The sequence below is a fragment of the Acanthaster planci genome, linkage group LG20, assembly GCF_054643075.1.
Source record: "Acanthaster planci isolate LZ-2023a linkage group LG20, COTS_SCS, whole genome shotgun sequence".
Taxonomy (NCBI): Eukaryota; Metazoa; Echinodermata; class Asteroidea; order Valvatida; family Acanthasteridae; genus Acanthaster; species Acanthaster planci.
Window position 1 is genome coordinate 3,753,281 of NC_141796.1, and position 22,892 is coordinate 3,776,172.

The following is a 22,892-nucleotide window of genomic DNA, read 5'->3' on the forward strand; positions in this document are numbered from 1 at the left end:
ACACTAAAAGCACGTGCACAGATATTACTCAATATACACAACCAAAGCAAACATATCTTTAAGATAGAAGCATGAGTTGGCATCTCAAGTCCACTAAACATATACGCTGCTGACACAGCCTTTTAAAAAAAATTTCTACATATTTCATAGCCAAATTTTTACAATTGCACCAGGGGTCCAAAACAATATTTTGCACAGCAACCATGACGATGCTGATTAGAGATGACAATAATGATTTTGCTTGATTGAAGTCAGACCCGATCCAAAAACATCCCAATACGACGCCAAAATGTGACGAGGCCGTGGCTTGTTCGTTCCACTCTCGTCAAGAGAAGGAAGGTGTAAACACAAACAAGTAGTTACTGTTTCCAAATTTTCAATTTATTTCAAAATTCTCCCGTTCAGGTGGATTACATCATCAAGGACCGTAATCCCACCAAAAAAGACCATACTCTGTCTGAAGAACAGCCCTGTCAATGAAATATATTTGATTCAAAATAATCCTGGTATGTAGATTCATTTGCTTAAATAAATATTAAACACAATATGTGTTACTATATAAAACTCAAATGACATGTTGTTCTATATTCAGTCCTCCAAAACCATCATGAAATTAGCTAACCTTAATAAATGAACGACCAGTCATGACTACAATATAGGAACCCCAATCTTACCCTGGTGCAAAATAACTTTGGCTATACAAGTCCTCGGGTTATGCACGGGAACAACAGCCAAATCAGGTGTAGGCTAAAAAATAGATGTGAACAAAACTACCCTTACAAGTCAGGCATAAATCTTTAAGATGGTGCATCAACCATTAAAGCGTGATGAAGATTTGCACTTTAAGCACGTACTAACAATAATGTTGTAATACATGTAGAGTACATGTGCATTGTGTAGGATGTTTCCAGACAGCGCACGTGCTGTACTGTAAACTAGTTCACAAGGCACGCTCACAGTTTGCGAAGGCTTTGACATCACACAAAGTTGCGCGTCAAGAACTATAATAACACATTAAAACAATACACAGTTATCACGCCAACCAACGTGTTCAAAGTCTCTTAAAGTAACAGCTGATGACGTGATTTAAACTTAACTAACCCCCCGAATGGCATAAATTGAATATTTCTCCAACCCTTCTTTGACAGTACGCATTGAGAATGAAAAAGGGACAATTCATGTGCTCGCTCTTCCAAGTTTGCCACAACCCCCCATAATTCGTGACAAATAATTACGACAACCGGCATTAGTTTTTATAACTTGAGCAACAATGACCTAAGGACAGAATAGAATAATAATTCTATCAATTACACTTTTAAGAACTCAAGATGAGACCATAATGTTCCAACTTTGTTTCAAAGAGGATGTGAAACCAGAGGGAGTAAGAAGCCTAAAAAGAACTCGTCAGCATAGTCGCTAAATCATGTATGCCACACATGAAAAAAACTCACCTCGCGTGCGGAACAAAAGTTCACATCACTGCAATTATATTAGACGTGCAATAATAATCCTAACAGGAAACAGCAGCGATTTGATACTTCCTCCTCATTCCCAAAGAGTGACAACTCACTCCTTTCGACTTAACTCACATGGATAGAACAGGTGGAGTTTTCACGTATAAGGGAAATTTGTTTCGAAACTTTGTCAGATTTTGCTCTCCCTTAATTGTCTTGTCTCTCGTTATAAGAGGGTGTCTGGCAGACTAAAAATTGTCTGTTTGTAAGAAGTACCCAACAAAAAATCATAAATAAGCCCACAGACCATAGTGAACGCCGATACAAATTAACTCTAGCCGAAACTGCCCCTTTAACCATTGCAATATCGAAGGTGGCCTCCGATCGGGGGTATAGTTCATTCCGACACTGACAGTAGCAGTACCGGTACACGAATTACCACAAGGGTGGCACATAAGAGAAGCCTTTCGATTTGGACCTATTACAACTTGGATCTCGTGGAGTGATTTGAAGTGCCTAGTAATGCAGGTTGAATCGAAATCCATGCTACCTCCAAAGGTTCGTATCTTCATTTCAACATAACAAACATTGTAGACTTTAATCCTTTTACTACACCTCACCAGTGACAGCAGTTCATCTTTATGCTGCTGGCTGTTTCATTGATTAACTGTAGGACTACACCGTGTACGGTCAGAATGTGCATGAACATGAAAAGTACCTACACTGATGCGAAACATTCTTCACGTACATGTAGCCAGTATGTTCTGAATATATTACATTATGTTGCAGTATGATCATGGGCATGAGGACGATCGTTGGGGGAGCCCTCTGATTTGTACAAAGAGCAACAAACTGTAAAAAGATGCCAATTTTGATTTAGTTCCTGTAAAGAGTTCACGCTATACTATGTTTGCAACAAATCTTGACGGTGCACATTTTTGTATCAGTTGAGAACCACATTTGGGGAGGATCACAATTGTTTTGGGGGAGGGACAAGAATTTGGAAGTGTTTAATTCGCGTATCCTTTAATGGCCTTTCTGGTGAATGAGAATACATTGGAGGCATTTGTACAGTTTTGAAAAAATGAAAAATGAAATAGACCAGTATCACCTTTCTATGGTTATTCTTTGAACGTTTTTATTTGTTTCTGAAGGGGACATGTAGGGGACCCAACACCATCTGCCCCTCATCTTCAATGAATGGCATTATCCAGAGCCGGCATTATTACAGCAACAGAGCCCTCATGCAGTTTCCCAGAAAAGCACGGGCAATTTAAATAATTATTTACATTATAAAGTGCACTTTTCAATACACTTTATCCCCAAATGATTCCAAAACGGTTTTCCTACTCTAAAGAACGGTATAAAGTTGCTCGATATGTACATGTAAAAAAAAAAGATTAAATAGACCAGCGCACATTGTGCCGGGTCGGCTCGGGCGACACCATATGACACAATACGGGGGCGGTGTTCATGATACAGATGCATGTCTGAATTATGTATTACTTTCATGCAGAATTCGAATGGCATATTTAGGGCTTTTTAATTGTTCTCCCTTTGTGATTGATCTGAATACTGCTTGCTACTTTGTGTAAATGGGCCCTAGAGATCTTCATAGGTCCACGTAGCATGAAGTTCATCACTGTACAGATATTTAGTCTCAAACCCACAGTACGCCACTCGCTGGTTTCCTGATAAGCATTTTTGCTTTACAGGCTGAATCTTATACTGTTAAACAACGTCCTCTTGAAGAGAAATAATTTATACTTCTTAGGACGACTGTGTTACAGGTGGAGCTGCACATTCATCTGGATGGCGCAGTCAGACCATCTACTGTGTGGGACTTGGCAAAGTAAGTTACCTCATTACTAGTACGCCTTCTTAGATCAGGGATATTTTTAGAACTTAAACACGGATCAGCAAAATATGAATTTCTATCTTCGTCATGGGAATCAGTCCGGAAAACTTCTTGCTGTGTCCAGTAATTCATATGGCTAATATTTATGAGCTATACGAAATCTGTATGGAATTCCATATCTGCCGTCGCCCGTCGTGCGTCGTCCGTCGGGCGTCGCCTGTTGTCTGTCGCACGTCCAGAATTCAACCAAGTGTTTTTAGGAAACAAGTTCTTTCCGCAAAAATGTTTAGGCAAACTTACCTGCAGTGCAATTACTTCACTCTTGCCTACTCTAAAAATCAGCTGACTTGTTTTCATGAAATTCTATAAAGAAATCTACCAGCCGATACAGACATTGCATTATTTCCTCTCAATATTACTTTGAAATCCACAAATACTAGACAGCAAATTGTTCTTGTCAATTGTACTGTGGATAAGTAACCGTCTATTGAATTTTAGGGCGTAATTATTACTTGGTTTGATTTTCAGAAAGTCTGACGTGTTGGCTTTTGTGGGTGTGTATGCTATGATGGACAGACCAATGACCACAGGTAGTCGAGCATGTCAGCGCAATTTATAGGCTAACAAAGTAACATTACTGTTTAACAGACTTCTGACATGTGTGCCTACGTCCAATTTGGAGTATACAGCAGATTTCATTGTAGGTGTACCCGGAATCACACATTGTAAGTAATTTATTATATATAACTCAGTTCAAAGTTTCTCTTGTATTTCCGGGGGGGGGGTTATCTGTTGGGATATCGGGGAAAGACAGACAGGCATGGCGGATTGATCGAACAAGTATCAAGGGCCAAAGTGAAAAACAGCACTGCGCAAGCGTGACAAAAAAAGGATGACGGGCGACGCACGACGGGCGACGGCAGATATGGAATTCCATACATTTGAGAGATCTGGTTTACTTAATAAAGTTTCCCGTTATAATTTTAGTTTTCTAAAACCTACTGGAAATCGTCGTTGTTCAACTGCCAAAAAATTGTAGTTGAATTTTCCAAACAACATGGTTCGACCTTGCAAACGTCGCGGTTGAAAATTAGTTTGGTTCGACATTTGTTTTACTTTATTGTTTACTATACCTACCAGTTATTACGGCTCTTGTGTAGCTAGTGTTCCTTTTAAAGCTTCATTATGTACCTCAGCAAATGCCATGATCTAAAAATAGGTAACCTGACATGCTGCTTTCTATTACCGCGTGCAATTTCCTCTTCGCATTTTGCGAAAAAGACATTCTTTTTGTCAATTTTTTTTCTTTTTTTTGCATTTTGCGAAATGGGCATACTTTTTGTTCTGTTGATGCGATTGTGAAATATAGGACACTTTCACCCGGTCACAAAGTCGCCTCGTTAGTTCTTTGTTTTGCCTCAGTTATATCCATAAACATTGCCACAGACACATTGCATGATTTTTTTTTTTGGGAGAAATTTGGGAGTTAAGAAGTTACAAAATGCGTGATTGCGCAATTCCCGCTGTACAAGTCAATGCGATTTGACCTAATATGACCGCGTCAGTAAAATGCATTTTTCTTCACGAGAAACCTTTTCAAAATACAATCGTTTGTATCGGTTAGATTCTAGGAAGACATGTTCTTGGTAATCAAACTTTGTTTGAAAAACTTGAACAACCCAGGAGGAAATTTCACTACAATTAAGACAAAAAAATTATTTTTCACAATAACCGTTATTTCCGGACTTTTACATGCACCAATTTTCTACCCACTTTGCACTTCAGACTTGGCACATAAGCGACGATCACTTTTCTCGTGACAAGCCATCAAGGTTGAATTCTTTAGAAGCTTATAACTCCAGAACCATAAGTCTGATCTGAGTAAATCTTGGTAGAAATACAAAACAAGACGTGTTATAGATGATTGGGATGATGTCATGATGATTTCTTGCGAGTTTTGTAATTTTTTCGTTTCTAACCTTCTCCTCAACGTATTTCCTGAACAAAACAATTTGTTTCCAAAATTATTTTTGTAATACCTCGGGTTGGCAAAGTAGATGTTTGAGTTATTTGGAAAATGTGTCGGCGTCATGATGACATCATCACAAATACGATTTTAGGCCAGAAAAAGACTCTGGTTTCTGGCTGGTCATCGGTTTAGTCTCAAAGTGGTGCGGTGAGGCGGTTGTTTTTCTTCTTTTTTCCTTAGAAGTGATGTACATGCACAAATACGTGTACTTTAGAGCGCATGGCATTGTTAATTCAAGAAGTGTGAATTAACAACTTTGAAATAATAAAAAAAGACCATAAAATATGACGAGAGGCAATGATTTCAGTCATCTCACTCAAAAAGAAGCTTCTAATCTTGGCAAGAGTGAGCTTGAATACAGTAGCACAACCATGAAAAATCATATGCGAAAAATAAATGTTTAATTCTAGGTTCTGGTTTTAAATGAAATTCTCATGAGTTAGTAGTATATGACATTCTTTGCACATTGTTTTCTACTTTATTTTAGAGGAAACAAGTTGCATGTCAAATAGCCCATAAAAAAATGAATGAAAACAGTTCAGCTCCAGAGTCAAAATGAAAATAAAATTCTCATGAGGTAAAATGATATACTGTGCACACTGTTTTCTGTTTTATTTGTAAGTAACAAGTTGCATTTAACATATGGGGGGGAATCAGCTCAGAAAATAAAATATCCTCTCACTCTAAAATACCGTTGTTCTTAGCAAGAGACTCTCAACGATGCACAAGTTGTTACATGTATGGTTGTCATGGCGCGATGCATGTCCATCGCCACTGCATGCACTGCATGCGTATGTAAGGCCACTGCCTCACCGACACTGAAATAGGCTGGCCCCTCATGGTTTGTTACTCAAAAGCGTTTTAAATTTGTATACTTACGCAGGACCCAAGACAACTTGGTTTGTCTGGTTCACAGACGTACTTGGGCCCGGGTCCGAATCAATTGGCGCGGCCGGAAACTACACCGAGTATTTGGCAGCATCCACGGCTAGTTTCCGTAGAATCATGCATGATATCAAGCCGCAGCCAACTGATTTGGACACGGCCTACGTGTAAAGGTACATGAATGACGTCATCTGATCAGAGTGCCCGACTGAAATATGTAGAGGCCTTATGGGATTCCTTCACCGTACATATTACTCAATCACCGATCAAAAACACGTTCAAATTATGCGGTAGCAGAATTCCTGCCGATCATGTAAGTTTCGCGTCTTTTGGAAATCGGTTTGTGAAAAATAAAAAAAAAAATCTTTATTTTGGCAACGCGCAGGTCTACGGCAACGCGCGCGGTGACCAGAAACCGGAGACTTTTGGGGGGCCTTATTGTACATACTAGACAAACTCCGATCAACATGAAATTCTTGGGTACGTAGACAGTTGGCCCAAATTCCTGTTTGCAAAGTTACGTTGTCATTGCCTCATTCATTGATTTCTTATTAATTTTTGAATATTTATCGTTTTTATGAGAGTTTGTGCACAGTAACCTTTGCCCTCAACTAACTGTGCGATGATACACATCGTTCTGATGTTCGGCCCAGCAGCTAGCTGGTCACACAAGCGCTGCACTTGCGTAGGCCTACTTGATTATCTGTGTGCCATGCGCCAGCGGAGTTTCGCACAAAACGGTGCGTAGGATGATGACGGCTCTACGTCGAAGCAAAGACTTATACTAGTTATACCAAGTATCAAAATCGTTTGGTAAGTAAAAGGAACACGTCTGTAGAAGGAACTCTTCTGTGTGAATTTAATGATAAAAGTATGTCAAGAACGAATATGTGTGCTTGATCAAAAGGCTAACTTCAACTTGTCATTTTGTTAACTTTACAATCCTGTTCCGTATCGATATCTCATGTATTGCCAGCTGGCTGAGCCCACAACGGCAAGCTTCCCTTCACGGCAGTGAATTCTAATGACCCGAGGTGGTTGCCCAGATGGACAGAATTTGTACGTGGTCAACCGTGAGGAAATCAGTAAAGACAATAACTTTATGCACAACAAATATTTGCAGATATTACCTGTCTGTTCCTGAGTATTAACGAAATGAGTTCAGCAAATGTCGGCAGGTTTCGAAAATATTCGGAAACGGTGAGGAATTATTCCTGATTTAGAAACGTGACCGTCTAGCTGCTACATCAAGAGCTATCGAAAATGTTAAAACAAAGACCCATATCTTTTTCTGCTTTCACTCAAGATTACATGCATCAGTATTGAAATGCACTTAAGGTGCTCTAGGGTTCGATAGAGCAAAGAGGAACCACTCGACTCCCATTGGAAAATGTTCAGACCAGCTGATTCATGAACAATACCCTTTAAATTGCCAAACGTCGATGCACTTGAACGATTTGAATACTTCAATGCAGAACCATACAATTCACGCAAACATCAACTTGTGCCTTTTCAATTCAAGCGCTCTGTCCAGTTCAAGTCTTTCCAGTAGTGTGTGGTTTTCTTTACATCGGTTGCTAAGCTTGCCTAATAGATAGGGCGATGGCTACGAGCAAAGTAGTAGACAAGGGACTGGTTGACTGCTACATTTTTTTAGCTGATACTATATTAGAAAGATTGATATAAATTGGTAAGTTTTGTCCCATCCAGGAAGCGTGGAATCAACGTACCAGGATCAAACGCTAAAGAGATGACAAGTTCTATACGGAACTTTGAAATGGGAACCCTTCCTAAGTTTTTGGACACGTTCAAGATTTTTTTACCTCCTCTGATGTGAGTGATTTTTCTTTATATCACTACAATAAGTTTGTATTCATTTGTGCAACGAACAGATTCATGACAGATTCGCAATGTTACTAAATAATCGCCTTTTGTTTCCATCCTCTTAGCGGTGATAAAGAAGCTCTTCGCCGAATTTCTTACGAAATTTGCGAGGACAAAGCCAAGGAAGGTGTCGTCTACTTTGAGGCTCGATTTAGCCCGCATCTTTTGGTCTACTCGGATCCGGAGAGTGGCCATGTGAAAGAGAAAGCGTTATCGACTCACGACGTGATGCGTAGCATCGTGGAGGGAATAGAACAAGGACAAAAAGACTTCAACGTCAAAGCGCGTCTTATCATATGCACTGCCAGAGAGACCCCTGGCAAGTTTTCTTTTCTGTTTTTCCGCAAACCTCACCCTCGCAAAAGGAAAAGGCATATCAATAGTCTCTTATCAGATGAAGTGACCTGAGTTATATTGCAAGGTACAGATTGACAAGTAGAGTCCTTTTCAGCCTTGATTTGGCTTAAAAAAATTACTTTTGTTTGCGTTATCGAATTTGCTCACCTTGTGTCGTGTTTCAAAGTTGTTGATATCAGCGACTCATATCACATTTTCGGAGTTGATGATCATTCTGAATCATGAATCGTGATTTCAAAATATATGATATCAGCGAGCCTCATATCGATATCCTGTACCTATGTCTGTAGTTCCTGATCGAGACTTGTATGTGTGATTCGTAAACCATGCGTGTATAGTATCAAAATTTTGACAGGTGGCTGTTTTGGTTGTAATTGTAGGAGGAGGGGTTCAGATGTTTGATTGTATGTCAGCATTAAACAAGTTTAAAACTTATTCTTTCTGTTCATGGTAAAAATAATGTACATGTTTGACAATGACACTTCATTTCGTATTCAGCGTGGGCCTTGGAATGTCTTCAGCTATGCCAGAAATTCAGCAAGTTCGTTGTTGCCATTGATATTGCCGACTGCGGCGGTAAAGATGAAACAGAAGGTGAAGAATATCACCATGAAATAATCCGGGTTTTCCAAGTAAGTGGGTAATCCCTTTCCCTACTTGCAAAGTGTAAACTTGAGGTTAAATGTCCCAAGTTTTATAAAGGTAATTCCCAGCTATTCAAAAACTGCATAAGCGCTCTTATCATGGCATACAAATTAAAGCAGATGCGTACCTCATTATCATTATGTGACACTGCTATCAGTAACGAATAAACGGTCTGTAAAGGATGCCTTACCAGTGTATTAGGCCAAGACTAGACGCCTTGTTGCAGGCGTGCCAAACTTAATACGGGCAATCCACAATAGTGCGCCTCCAAGAGTTTGCAACACGTTGGCCAATCACAACGCGTGAAATCTGTCCATTTACAAACGCGTGCTTGGTCGACAGATTTCGCGCATTGGGATTGGCCAATGCGTTGCAAACTCTTGGAGGCGCACTATTGTGAATCACCCGAAATGTGTAGGGCAATAGCACGAAAACAGCGCGGGAGTTGATCTGAACGCCAGTAGCACTTTAACGTATAGCCTAGGCCTTATTTGCTATATCGATCCCTGATGACGGTGAGGAAACTCACACAAAACCGTGCCTATGACTCCATGATCTAGATACATGTAAGATAAAATCTGCGGATTTTGTATAATTATTTGGAATATTGAAGCTAATGATTCGATCGAATTCCCGCTTATCTCCGATGTTCGCTTCGTGACTTGTTGTGTATGAAACGGTGCTTTTTGAAGCAGGCTCTACCCCATCCCAACACCCGGGGGTTAAACACGGCAGCCATTTTCCCGGTCAGTGTTTTTGTTCTATACGGATACTTTAGCAAGTCTACGGGACTTCTTGTCAGAGCTGCGCTGTACGCAAGTTAACTCACATCACGAGAGAACATCCGCCCTTACATTGACCGCAAGCTCCAATCAGGAACTGTACCGCACCACAAATTAGCCCCTCATACTACCGAGCCCTTCAACGACACACGCACCACTCGGGACTTAGGCACAGTCAGACTAGGCTAGGTGACTTTAACCCTTTCACAGGATTCTCGACCCTTACCTCAGGGTCAGCCCTTGACTCCGGACGACTAAACCTTGACTGTGCGCCCCTTACATAGCTTTGCGAGCCGGCCGCTGCAGCAACTACGCCTAGCCTACGCGCGCGCGCTACGTGTGATCATGCGCAAGGCGGAGCCTATGCGCCGCGCTTCCTTAACACACAGCTATGCGCGGCTAACATCTGCCCTTGTTACTGGGCAGAGCGCCATCTATAACTTCGCACCGCACCTAGTGTCTAGCGCCCTATGTCACGTCACATAACTCACTCACGACGTTCAAACTCACATACACGACGTTCAAACTCACAAACCTGAGGTTCAAACTCACAAACACGACGCTTGCCTGTCCGCTTTATAACCATACCCCATAACAAAAGCATTGAGCGGGAAGACGGCTGCCGTGCATAACCCCCATACAGGAAAATGAGTTGGGTTCCTAATTCAGCATGTAGTCCCTATAACATTTCATCAGACGCGTGATAAGATATGCGCACTGGCGTATAATGCGTTCACGCCTTGCGCCTCGGGAGTCATTGGTCGAGTTCGGATGGTCTGTTCTTGACACGGGTTTCTTGTTCTCGCGCTCGAACGGCGGGAGCACGACTCAAGAACACTGTTCTCGTAACAGGATCACACATCACCTCCTCGTCAGGGTTTTACAGAAACACACGGAAAAACTCGTGAGATTTTGATTTTTAAACAGCTGCAAAAGTGGAGAGGTGGCTTCCAAAGCCATAGACCATGTAGACAATGGATAGTTTTGCAACATTAACATACATTATTTTCCCAAACACAGAAATGAATGTTCCTGTTTATATAGAAAAGAATTCAACCCATCCAAAACTTAACTCTCGAGTAACGTACATGGACGCCGCCATGTTGCGTGTTTCTTCCCGGCGTGCGAGCGGCCGACCTACGAACAACAAATCGAACTGTTCGTGAACATATGGGAACAAGCCGCCCGAACTCAGCCATTATGTACTGACGAATCTGACGATCAATACAGGCGTTTCACAATAGTGCGCCTCCAAGAGTTTGCAACACGTTGACCAATCACAGTACAAGAAATCTGTCGACCTTTTCCAACGCGTCGCAAACTCGTGGAGGCACACTGTTGCGCATTGCCTGTATTCATACTAGCGCCCCGTATGAGGACACGAGAGAGAGAGTTTCTTGTAAGTTCCCAGTGAAGCTGCTGTCGCCCTTGGTAGATATTGGGCTCGGCAGTGAGATTTTACAATACAATTAGCAGACAATGCTGTTGAGCACTAATATGGTCGAATGTTTGGAAGTTGTTCCTTTTGGTTTGGCATTTCTAAAAGATTTCTACTGCTTTAATCATTCCTATAGGAGGCTGAACGTTGCGGCGTTCATCGCACTGTACATGCTGGTGAAAGTGGACCAGCCGGCAATGTGAAGATTGCCATAGAAGAACTGAAAGCTGAGAGAATAGGACATGGCTACCACGTCCTGGAAGATGATGATATCTATCAGGTAGATCGTCAATGTCATATACAGGGTTTCCACATAAAATGTATACCGAGATAAAAAATTACTGTAAAGCAAAACTACTTTATATATGGGAAAGGGAAATATATCTGTAGAAAGGGCAGAGTGCCCTCTTTGCAGTGGTATACAGCTTGTGGTGTTATTGACACAGATGAGTGAACAAACTAGACTGGTGTTAAGGGTACGAAATCGGCACTGTGACAAGTTTGCGTATGTGATTAACAAGGCTAGACCATGCAAGTGTCAGAATACCAAATGCGTTTCCTTTGAGAACTGTGAGAAGTTGCATATTGTGAAAGTTTCCAACAGTTAACGAATCATGATATAAATGTTTTTGGACAAGTTACTTCGGTAAGGCCTGTTGGAACTTATAGAGCTGAATGCTGGACTCGGAACAGAGAGTTAAGATACTACAGGCGTTTTGCTGCTTAATGTAGTATTTATATACATGTTTAAAATAAGCATAAATGATCGTTGTAATTAAAAAAGTCGCCTTTTATGCGAATTTATATGAGTGTTAGTGTATGAGCGTTTCCTCGTTCTGTGCCCATGACCAGGAAAATCACTTTCCCGGTGACATATTCTGTCTTGCTTTTACTTAGATGTCTACATAAGCGAATGACCGCTGTACGTTAGAATTGTGGCCGTTTCTAAATACCAGTAGGAAAAAGGTCAGAAAACATATAGAAGCTCAAAAATATCAAGGAGAGAATATACTTCTATCTTTTTTTCAGATGGTTAAAGATAAAGGCATCCACCTTGAAATCTGCCCAACATCCAGCGTCTACACTGGGTCATGTGACTCGGACTTCACAAAACATCCTTGTGTCAGGTTATCATCGTTTTTGTTAAGAACGTGTTGATTTCGTCAATGAATAACACAGCTTTTTATAGATAGTAATATATAATATTATCTTAATATTTCTTGACGCAAAAGGATGGTGGGCCCATTGGAGTAGTGAAATGCCCATTCCTGTTACATTCCACTCAGATGAAAAGATCAGCGAATACTTTCAGGGTTATCGTTCCAATGCAATTCTTTCTGCTAATGCCTTTTAGTGGTGGTCATGGTAAATCCCAGAAGGGAATATATTCCAAACTAGTCCGGGATGGTCCGTTTGATCACCCCCACACACAGAAGTGTGTATTTGCCTGCAACTGGGGACCCCCTATTGTTCCTCTTTTGTTTGTACTTTAACTTTTTTAGAAGGCCACCCATATGTTTTGTACACAGTTGTCAATCGGGGACCCTCTGTCAATCGGGGACCTTATTGTCCTCTATTGTTCAGGGTCCCCAATTGAATGCAGAAACAAACTCACACACACCCATCGTTTTGAATTAAGGCAGACACAATAGAGGGCGTTAATTGAAGTGGGTAAATTTTTGCTCGCCGCCCAGCTCCCTGTTCGGTGAAAATGGAAGCTGCGTAGGATTTGTAGTAGGGATGCGGAGTTCTCTGCGCGTGGGAAGGAAATGCTAGGTTTCTTTCATCAGCGCGGTTACCCTCCGGCTATCACAGACGCTGCCTTCAACGCCGTATCTTCAATCCCGCGCGAAACGGCTCTGAAACCCATCGGGGCCAAGCAAAGTGATCGCGTCCCCCTCGTACTCACATACCACCCTCGAAACATCCCAGTACCTAATGTTCTTCTTAAACGTTTTCGTATACTCGGAAATGATGCGGCCACAGCTTCCATTTTCACCGAACCCCCGATTTGCGCGTTTAGGTGCGATCGGTCTGTCGGGGACATGGTTGTACGTTACCGGTTAGATTCTGTCTCGCCGTCAAAAGCAGGCAGCAATTCCCCTTGTCAGCGCCCCAGATGTAACACTTGCCCCTACATAGTTAACAGCCCGTTGGTCGTCGGCCCCTGCGGTAACTACAGAATACGCGGGGATCATACATGCATTACAAGTAATGTGGTTTATTGCATTACAAGTCGTCGCTGTGGTAAACTGTTCATCGGAGAAACCAAGCGTCGCCTTGGTGACCGCTTTGCGGAACATTTGCGCAGTGTGCGCCAACAAACACCTGGTTTCACTGTTGCGCAGCACTTTTGTGCGCCGCCACATTCCCTCGGTGACGTAAGCGTCTGCATCCTACGGAAAGCATCATCCGATGTACAGCGTAAGGAACTGGAGGCGCGTCATTTTCGAAGCTGGAACGCTACATCCAGGTGGAATGAACATGGATGTTTCTGTGTTCATTTAGAAGTGAATCTGCTTGCCCTGACGAAGGTACTCAGTTACCGAAAGCTCGGCACTTACATAATTCAGAGCACTGATTATATATTATATTTTTATCTATATTCTGATCACGATGCTACGCAGCCCTTTCATATTTTTCAGCCAATAATTATGTCCACAGCGCAGAGTTGGTATACTTATGTAAACCTGACAGATAATAGAGTACCGAAGTGTGACGTCATTGTGAACCAGAAAGTGCGGTACAAACAAATAGAGTACGCGCACGTGTTGATTCACGCGCTGGTTCTGGCTCTAATGCCTTTTACACACTAATTGTGCGCGTGACGTATTCACTTCGGTACTCTGTACACGACTCTGTTACGACTTTTCATTTAGTATCCAGTCCAGTGTCAATAACAACATGTTCACTTGTCGTTGACTTAGGTTTATCAAGGACAACATCAACTTTTCATTGAACACAGACGACCCGACGGTCTTTGGGAATACCATCAATGATGAGTTTGAGATTGCAAAGAAGTTCTGTGGACTGTCTGATGAGCAGGCAATACAAGTGGTATGTAGTGCGTGTAAACTGTAGATGTAAAAATACATCTTAAAAATAGTTCGCGGTACCCGCTGCTTCACCTGACTCGGACCGGCCAGCCGACCCCAGCGAGCTCGGTGGTCGAGTGGTTAAGACGTCAGCAGGACAGCATGAGGTCGTGGGTTCGAGTCCCACCCAAGTAAACTTATGACCTTTTCTTGCAAGCTCTCGGACAAGCACTGAGCATACAGTGTTTATTAATATATACGTTGGGTAAGGGCAAAACCCATTATATAAATTAAAACTGTACCGTTGTAATGTACATGTATAACTAATTTACATGTTCTTTAATCCTTAAAATAAACGTTTTCTCGAATACATCGCCCGTGTTTTTAAGATGTGAAATATTTTTTCGTGGCCATCGGTCCTACTATATCACCGCAGTTAATAAACGAGGCTTTTGCATACAGTAAAATCAGTGCCAAGTAATTGGCTCAAGGTGAACAATGTGTTGAGGCGAACGTTTTTCCCTTGAATAAAATAAATCTTCAAGGTTACAAATTTGGCCTGGAATTAAACAGGCTCTCAAAACTGATATTTTCCCATAGGAAACAAATTGAGGAAAAAAGACAAAAGACCATCCACGACAAAGCGATGAACGTCATTTCTCTATGCAAATCAGGTCGATAAACTTCCACCCCTGACGTCACGTTATTGTTTCGCCGCTCCATTATTTTGCATGAATGGAGTGATACCTTTCCATTGTTTCGGACAATATTGATTCCATCCATTCATTCGTACTGACTACTTTACATGGAGTGGTACATTTTAGGGCAAAATAGACACTAACAATAATTACATCGCCAACTTCCAATTTTAATACATTTTGTTCAATCAAGTTTTACATGCACAGACATACAATAGTTTTTATGCAACTGCAACACAAACACACTACAATATATCTAAAACGTATGAAAGAGCGCCATTTTTAAGCCCCTAACGGGATTTAAGAAGTTTAAGTGAATGAGTCTGGTGCTCCTTGCTGGCAGTAATGCTGCAGGGGAAATTAATATTGTATAGCCCATTAATGCGCATAGGTATACCTCAGCTGTTTACATATTGTCTGATTAGAGAACTCGGCATCTTGGAGTTAATTTGCTAGCCATGCTAGTAATTTCCACGACAGTCCAGAGAAATAAAGTCATGGAATATAGTAGAAACTTGTTGCAATTTGCCATGAGCAGATTCTTCTTTCCTTTTAAACTTTTCCAGGTATTAGGGATCAGAAGATATTGAATATTTACTTCAACAAGTTCTAACGTTAAAAATCTGACTACTGAAACCTCTAATTTTATTTTGTATTTTGAATTTGGAATCTTTTGGAAGCACGTTGTAAATAAGAAATCATACAAACAGAATACTGTGTTTTAATGTCTGGCACTGGGCGACGAGCTAATGGTATCAGTAAGTAATCATCATCAGCGTCTCTATGCAGCCAAAACAAAATCATTATCGCTGTTTCATGTTATGGCCATACGTCCAGTGGCATATACACACCAAATGATGGAGGTTACCGTGAGCGTGGCTGGAAATTTAAATCACAGTACAATACGTAACGGCATCGTGCACCTGAGTAGTAGTATGTCCTCAATTTTTGTACCAAGGAATAGATTAAGGCCTTGCTTAACGAACTGCTTGTAAGCTCACTTTCTACAAAACGAAGACGCTTCATTCGTGCAAAATAATGAAGCGATGGAAACAATTGCGTGACTTCTCAGATGGAGTTAAGTCGGATAATACCCGAGGTAAGCGCCATTTGTAGCCTTGTCCAAGGCGGTTTACGCGGCCGTTAAACCCCGGCAGAGATCCAGGGCACGCAAACCATGGCAAACGAGCTGCCACCCTAGTACGGTACAACGGCCGACCCCAACGGATCCCTGTACACAGACTTACGACGGCTATGCCACCGCCGTAATACAAACCGAATCACCGCAGACACGTGTGCATATACATGTACATAACCCCACGTACGTAAGTGCGTCATCTGTCCATGGCCATAAGGTGAGAGTTGGGTAACAGCTTCACTGGGAATCGGATGTCACTTGCAAAGCATGATGGCCCGACGTACTGTGCAATGTACCGTACGTGTTAAAAGCGAACCTGCTGCAGCGGCGGGTATTGCGCATCACACCGTGCAGTATTTCCGCCACGAACGTACAGCAGGCCTAACGGCCGCGGTTGTCAAAATCATCGCCCAACGCCTTGATCAAGTCTAGCCATTAATTGCTCTCAGCACGCGCAGTTACCGCAGCGCGGACTGCGACACAGACCATTCCCTTGCAGGCAGCAAGGTGCACCTTCAACTCGAGTAAACCCGCCGCTCTAAACAGAAAGGGCTCGCACGTATCAACGCTGCGAAGACCCCTATCCCAGAGCTGCGTGTGCACTTTGTCAGTGCCATTGAAGAGGCGCTTAAAACCCTGGGACGCGTTCCCTATTTAAACTCACACGGTGGCTGGAGCGGACTATTCCGTTGAGTCCGTTTCATTTTCTAGGTTTGCAGAGCCCTGAGTCCGTCCTGAAGGTATATTAATGCTTCAGTGGTTGTCCCTAGCCTCTACAGATCTTACAAACCACCAAAACCCATCAAAAGTACATCACAGTGCCGTGGGGGGCCGTTTTCCCAGGCTATCCGGATTTGAAGGGGGGGGCCTTGCCACGCTCCAGGCAAGCCATACCACCACCAAAACACCCCCAACAAAAATAACACTTCAGAGACAGCCGACAGAGGCCTCTGACAAGTTCCAGACAGCTGTCACTGATAAAGAACATTCCACTACCTGCCCCAGGCACTGTTTTGTAAACAACCCATCAGATTGTGCACAAGGGACCACTTAGCACACAGTCCTATGGGAATTGCCTGGAGCTGGCTCAAGGCCGTCTGGTTTTTTTTTTCTTTTCATTTTTTCTGGCTAGGGGAGGCCCTGGCTGTAAAGTGACTAAACCAGGTTTTTCAGCATGTTCAGGGGTAGGATATGATAAGTAGTCGTGGAATTTGGACTTTAAAAAAAAATTTCAACGGTTTTGGACACATGGCAAGAAAAATAGGAAAACCCAGGCTGGTTTGAAGCCAGACTGCCCGAACTCGATCCAGCGATTACAGCCAAGAGATCAGCGCTGCTGAACTACAAGATACATCTTTCAGAGCACTTGCAGCGCTCAAGAGAGCTAGGAAGACAAGGTGTATTGCTCGGAGATGTGTCAACGACTATCAGAGCTATACGAAGGCATGAAGAAGACTTTTGGTCAACGTGTGTCCAAGATTGTCCTTCTAAAGTCATCATCCAAGGATGTCATCACAGATCGCTGCAAACAGATGGAGAGATTGGTTGAGCATTATCAAGAGCTGTACTCAAGGAAGAACCCCGTCACTGAAGATGCCATCCGCCTTCTATTGACGAACTTAGAAAGACCATTGAGTCCTTAGCCTGCGACAAAGCCCCAGGAAATGACGGCATTCCTCCAGAAGTCATCAAGCTGACCAGTAAACATTGCTGGTAAGAAGGCGCTATACCGCAGGACATGTGGGACGCCAATATCATCACCTTATACTAGAACAAGGGTGTCTGGAGCGATTGCAATCGGGTGTATCACTCCTCCGTATTGTTGGCAAAACTTTGGTCAAGTGGTCCTGTGCAGACTGCAACGTGTCTATCCAGAGGCCCAGTGCGGATTCAGAGCGAAGAGATCCACCAATGGCATGATCTTCTCGCGGAGACAGCTACAGAAGAAGTGTCGAGAACACAGACAGCAGCTCTACATCGCTTTCATCAACCTCACCAAGGCTTTCTATTTATTCAACAGAGAAGACCTCTTCACCTCCTGGAGAAGATCGGTTGTCCTCCCAAACCTCTCACCCTGATTGTTTCTTTCCTTGGGGATGGGAAAGGTATCGTCTAATCAGTATGACGGATTCACCTCTGACTCATTTCCAATCGAGCAGAATCAAGCAGGGATGCGTTTTGGCGCCTACTCTGTTTACTGCTATCATTCACATTCACCAGGTAAGAGGGTGGGATCCATCTCCACACCAGAAGTGACAGCGGCCTCTTCAACCTTGCCTACCAAAGTGCTTTCTGGAACTGCTCTTAGCAGACGATACAACACTAGTAGCACATCTTGAATGCATTGAGAGGATTCAAAAACGGATCCTCTTACACATCATTACGATGAAATACTTTCCCCGCTGTTCGCTCCAATCTTTGGAAGATCGGAATGTCCACCAATTAAAGTAGTCAGGCTTGTAGACTCGCTCATTATGATACAGGTATGAACGACGTAAAAACAAGTCCGGCAATGTGATTGGCTACTACCACCTTTGGCAGATGCGTCCATTTACTGTGTACAAACAGTGGCGGTACTCTAAAGCTGGGTGTTTAATTAAGATGTAAACCACCCAATAATCAACACGAAAAAGGGAAACGAAAAGAAATTTCAATTCACCACCTGACGAACATGCCTTTAAATAGATCCTCATGTCAATTACAACCTGCCCATGCTATGTATGCTATGACATTATACCAGCTCAATTACATTTTTGTAACAAATTTCAAGTAGTTGAAAAAATACCTTTTGGACGGTTAGATATTTTAATAAATATTATCGTACTTCTTTGCTTCTAAGTGGGTTGAATTTGTGTTCACGTAATATTCGAAATCTTACACCGGGTCGGTTCAGCATCATTATACAAAGTATTTATCTGAAGAGTTCTATATTCTCGCTAACACTAGCTCCGTTGATGGATTTAAACAGCTTCTTTTTGTTTCGATTACTTTTACAGACGTTGAATGCAGCGCATGCATCCTTCCTGCCGAAGCAAGAAAAACTTGAGCTAATTCAGCAGTTGAGGTCAGCCTACCATGTCACTGATTGATTCAGATCCAAGGTTATTTGATTCAGATCAAGCAATTTGATACAGCATGGGAAAAGTTCTTGACTAATCCAGCAGTTTAGCCGCAGTTCGTGATGTCGGGACAATAACAAAATAATCGGATTAGCAGCAACTACAAAAGATAAATGCATTTCATTGTCCTTTACTGTTTGGTTCCACTGTACCTTATTTTGATTTTTATTGTACCAGTTTTAAAGGCATTTTGGTACCCTTTTGATTTTTATGCCAATGCAAATTTCCGTTCTTATGCTTTAAGTGCTTTAAGCTATAATTTCACCACAGTTTGCCAGAATTTTGAGTTTTGTTCTGTCTTTATTTGTTTGTTTTTTTCGATTTGTTGTTCCTTTAGTATATGGGACAGCAGGCCATTTGACAAAGCTTCCTCACAAAATAGTTTCGGTGAGCACGAACAGCACCCAAAATGAACAACTGCTTCCTGGAATGACATTTCAGAAATAGCGACGTCATTCATTGGGAAAACATGGAATATGTTAATAGGGGCACTCATTATAATAAGATTGACCAAGAAGGGATATTCAATCATTTCTATATCATCATTGCAAACATTTGAAAATGTAAATTCTTACTAAAACTTTATCTCATGGGTCCAAGTTTTAATATTCTGATGTCTATTTGCTTGATTACAACGCCATGTCTGCAACAATAATTTCCAGCTAATGTTTTTAAAGTTGTGGGCCATCTTCAGTTATTTTATTTCTGATGACTCCGCCAGTTTCTTTTCCAAATTTTCAAAGTTTAGTTTTCTTTACAAAAAGCAGATGAAAACTAATGTTTTCATCAATATCGATGTTGGCTTGATGATGTTCATAATGTAAACTGCTATATATTACTGGTAGGCGTCGTAGTTCCGAACCTCAGCTTCATTATAGCTGTTAGTACTGTGTAATAGCATACATCTGTGCCCAAAAGCGACTCTGATGAGGTGGATGATGGATTTGTAGTGACGGCGTGTGTTGTTCGATGTACTAAATGTCATTTCCAGTGTATGAGAGGAGGTGTTGAGATTTGGATTGTTTTCGGACCATTTCAATGACAAATTCCCTTACGTTAAAGCCGCTGAACAGAATTATTATCGATAAAAAGAGATGGTTAAGAACTCAGCAGCTAGTCAGGTATCTCCTGTTTGCCTGTCATTTACGACACCTCGAGCTTTTGTAGGGAATAATGTGTAGAATGTTTGTGACATCCTCTTTAGAGCACTCTTGCAAAAAACGTAACAGATTTAACTAAAACTACACAAGACGGTCTGTATAGTAGAAAATAGTAGAAAGTAGAAAAGTTATTGTTTACAAAAATGTGATTTTTTGTATTGATAAATTGTGGTTAGGCTACGAACAGAGATGTGCGAAGCCACACGATCAATCGAGGTTAACATCACCCACACAGGTGTACGCTCATATAGATTAAGATTATCCTTTTGGCTTTACAGTTATTTAAATATGAACTCAATGGGTTTAGACTGAATCATTCAAAAAAATCTTTTTGAGTATTTTTGTAGAGTTTTCCAAGGTATCAGTGTTTGTCAACAGTGGTGAAATCAAACTAAACTTGTCTGCTGCAACATGACTCTAATTAATACCATATGTGCGTTGCTTACAAACTAATAAAGTTTTGTTTCATTACCTGGCCTGCTTAATCTTTGTCGTAGGCCATTTTACAGGTTTCTTATTACAAGGAGATCTTTCTTCTGCGTTAGATTTCTGGTCTTTGACTTTTCATTCGTTACAAAGCCATTCACAAAATTCTTGATAGGCTACTTTGGAACTTATTGAGAGGCATAAGGGTTTCAAAGACTTTTTCAATTGGGGTGTTTCAATCCATTACAAAAATTTCAAAGTAAAAATTCAGCCAAGAATTTAACAGAAAACACACAGAATTCAAACGACCATTTGAAAAGCTCATGGGTGATGAAAGCCTTGCATGGGCAACTTGAGATCACCGTGGAGCCTAGCGAGCAAAAGCTTCGGCGGTAGCGTCATGACGCACGCTGGACTGCCGCAGTGGACATAACGCAATATGGTCTAGTGTTTTGTCATCGACCATGCAATCAGCAGCATTAGACTTTTTTTATTAAAAATCTTTCTGCCCTATTGTAAGACTTGACGTGAGAGGCACAAATTGAGGTAATGGACCAAGTTTCCCAATTAAAGTATTTTTCCTTCGTAAGAAACCAGTTGCCTTGTCTATGCATCAATCACTGCTCTTGACCGCGGAGATCGAGATATAAAGATAACACATACCCCCTCGATTGCCAAGGCTTAAGAAATCACTCCCTGAATTCATATTGACAGGACGGTTGGAATGAAGCTCCTTACAGACACTCTGTCGAGTTTGCACGGAGCATTTCTCTACGCCCTCAAGAACGTTCCAGCCCATAAAATGAACAATTAAAGTGTAAATAGAGCAACAACTCTCAACAAAAAGTTCGTTCAGTCAAAAATGGGAACTCGAAAAGAGTAAAACAAAATGCATATACTAAAAAATCCATGAGCGTTTTATCCTCCCGTTACTTTTGCATGCACCATAAGTGACTCTAGCATATTTTCAAGAAAGTTAATTCGAAAGAAACAGGACGTACTTGTGTGGATTTCATGGAATATTACAAAAGGGAAACATTGCAAACCTGAAAATTGAAATGTCATTGCCAAGAAGTTAGTTATGGACAGTTGCGTACCCAAAGGGCGGGGCTCAACGTCCTCCCCCACCCACCCCACCCAAGAGATTTTTCTTTCTTCTTTTCTTCTCTTTAGAAAAACAAACATACATTATACTCCTGCATCTTTAACCACAAGCTCAAATCCCTGTCCCCTTTAGTGCAACCGGAAAGGGGGCTTGGGCATTATGGAGGTAAATTCGAGTTTGAGGCCCCCCCCTTCCCGGACAGATTCTGGGCGTGCCACTGGTCACGGAATATTGCCTCCCACGTGAAACGAGCCGGAATTTTTTGTGATTCCACACTTACCTTTGATCTACTTACCAAAGCAACGTTATCTATCTGCACCGAAGTTTATTTTACGAGTGCCTTGTAAAATTGGCCAGACTGAATTGATAGCACTGCAGGTCAGTGGCTGTGTTTCAGGAGTGGGCTTTGTCTCCTCTGCAGTGGATCCAGAGGTGGAGCCCCCCTTGGGGACAGACTCAATTTCTCCCATTTTTTTTCTTTTGTACTCAACTGGTCAGTTAATAATACTAAAGACGAAAATTATCATTAAATGTCCGCTCGTTTTTGGAGTTCACCTTCAGTTTGGCGCCCCTTTTCCCACATTTGTAAGTGCTGTAGGCCTACTCGACCCTGATATTATTGCTGGGTAACACGTAAAGATATCCCCAGATGATGTGACTACTTTTCAGAAATGTATGTGGGGTCCAAGTAAACAATGAATTTAAAGACAAAATCATTTATGAGTAATACAGTATTATATTTTAAATCATACTGTTGATTAATTACGTTTAGCCTACTTACAATTTAATTGAACGACGCAAAATCCCCAAGTTAATCAACCCAGTGTGCCAATGTCGGAGGGTTAAAGTCCGAATGAGGTTTTGCTATTGTCAGCTCCA

General features: G+C 41.7%; 1 protein-coding gene across 3 annotated transcripts; it reads left to right on the forward strand.

Annotated features, from left to right (window-relative positions):
* The first annotated feature begins 1,841 nt into the window (after nucleotides 1-1,841).
* On the forward strand, nucleotides 1,842-20,988 carry LOC110975510 (adenosine deaminase-like). Of its 3 annotated transcripts, XM_087130313.1 has the most exons (10): nucleotides 1,844-2,012; nucleotides 3,229-3,306; nucleotides 7,203-7,285; nucleotides 7,937-8,059; nucleotides 8,176-8,429; nucleotides 8,966-9,099; nucleotides 11,469-11,612; nucleotides 12,362-12,459; nucleotides 14,260-14,389; nucleotides 19,200-20,988. In XM_087130313.1, the coding sequence occupies exons 3-10, from the start codon at nucleotides 7,251-7,253 to the stop codon at nucleotides 19,290-19,292; spliced, it is 1,011 nt and encodes a 336-aa protein (XP_086986439.1). In that variant the 5' UTR covers nucleotides 1,844-2,012; nucleotides 3,229-3,306; nucleotides 7,203-7,250; the 3' UTR covers nucleotides 19,293-20,988. The 3 variants fall into 3 exon arrangements, with proteins under 3 accessions (XP_086986437.1, XP_086986439.1, XP_086986438.1); XM_087130311.1 differs by lacking the exon at nucleotides 7,203-7,285 and having other exon boundaries at nucleotides 1,842-2,012; nucleotides 3,245-3,306; XM_087130312.1 differs by lacking the exon at nucleotides 1,844-2,012 and having other exon boundaries at nucleotides 3,258-3,306; nucleotides 6,811-7,285.
* The last annotated feature ends 1,904 nt before the right edge of the window (nucleotides 20,989-22,892 follow it).

Bases quoted from the DNA above. Each gene is read 5' to 3' on its own strand.
- LOC110975510 (XM_087130311.1), top strand. From the start codon at position 1,977: ATGCAGGTTGAATCGAAATCCATGCTACCTCCAAAG. The intron at 9,100-11,468 runs GTAAGTGGGTAA...TCATTCCTATAG, and splicing joins AAATAATCCGGGTTTTCCAA to GAGGCTGAACGTTGCGGCGT. The intron at 11,613-12,361 runs GTAGATCGTCAA...TCTTTTTTTCAG, and splicing joins AAGATGATGATATCTATCAG to ATGGTTAAAGATAAAGGCAT.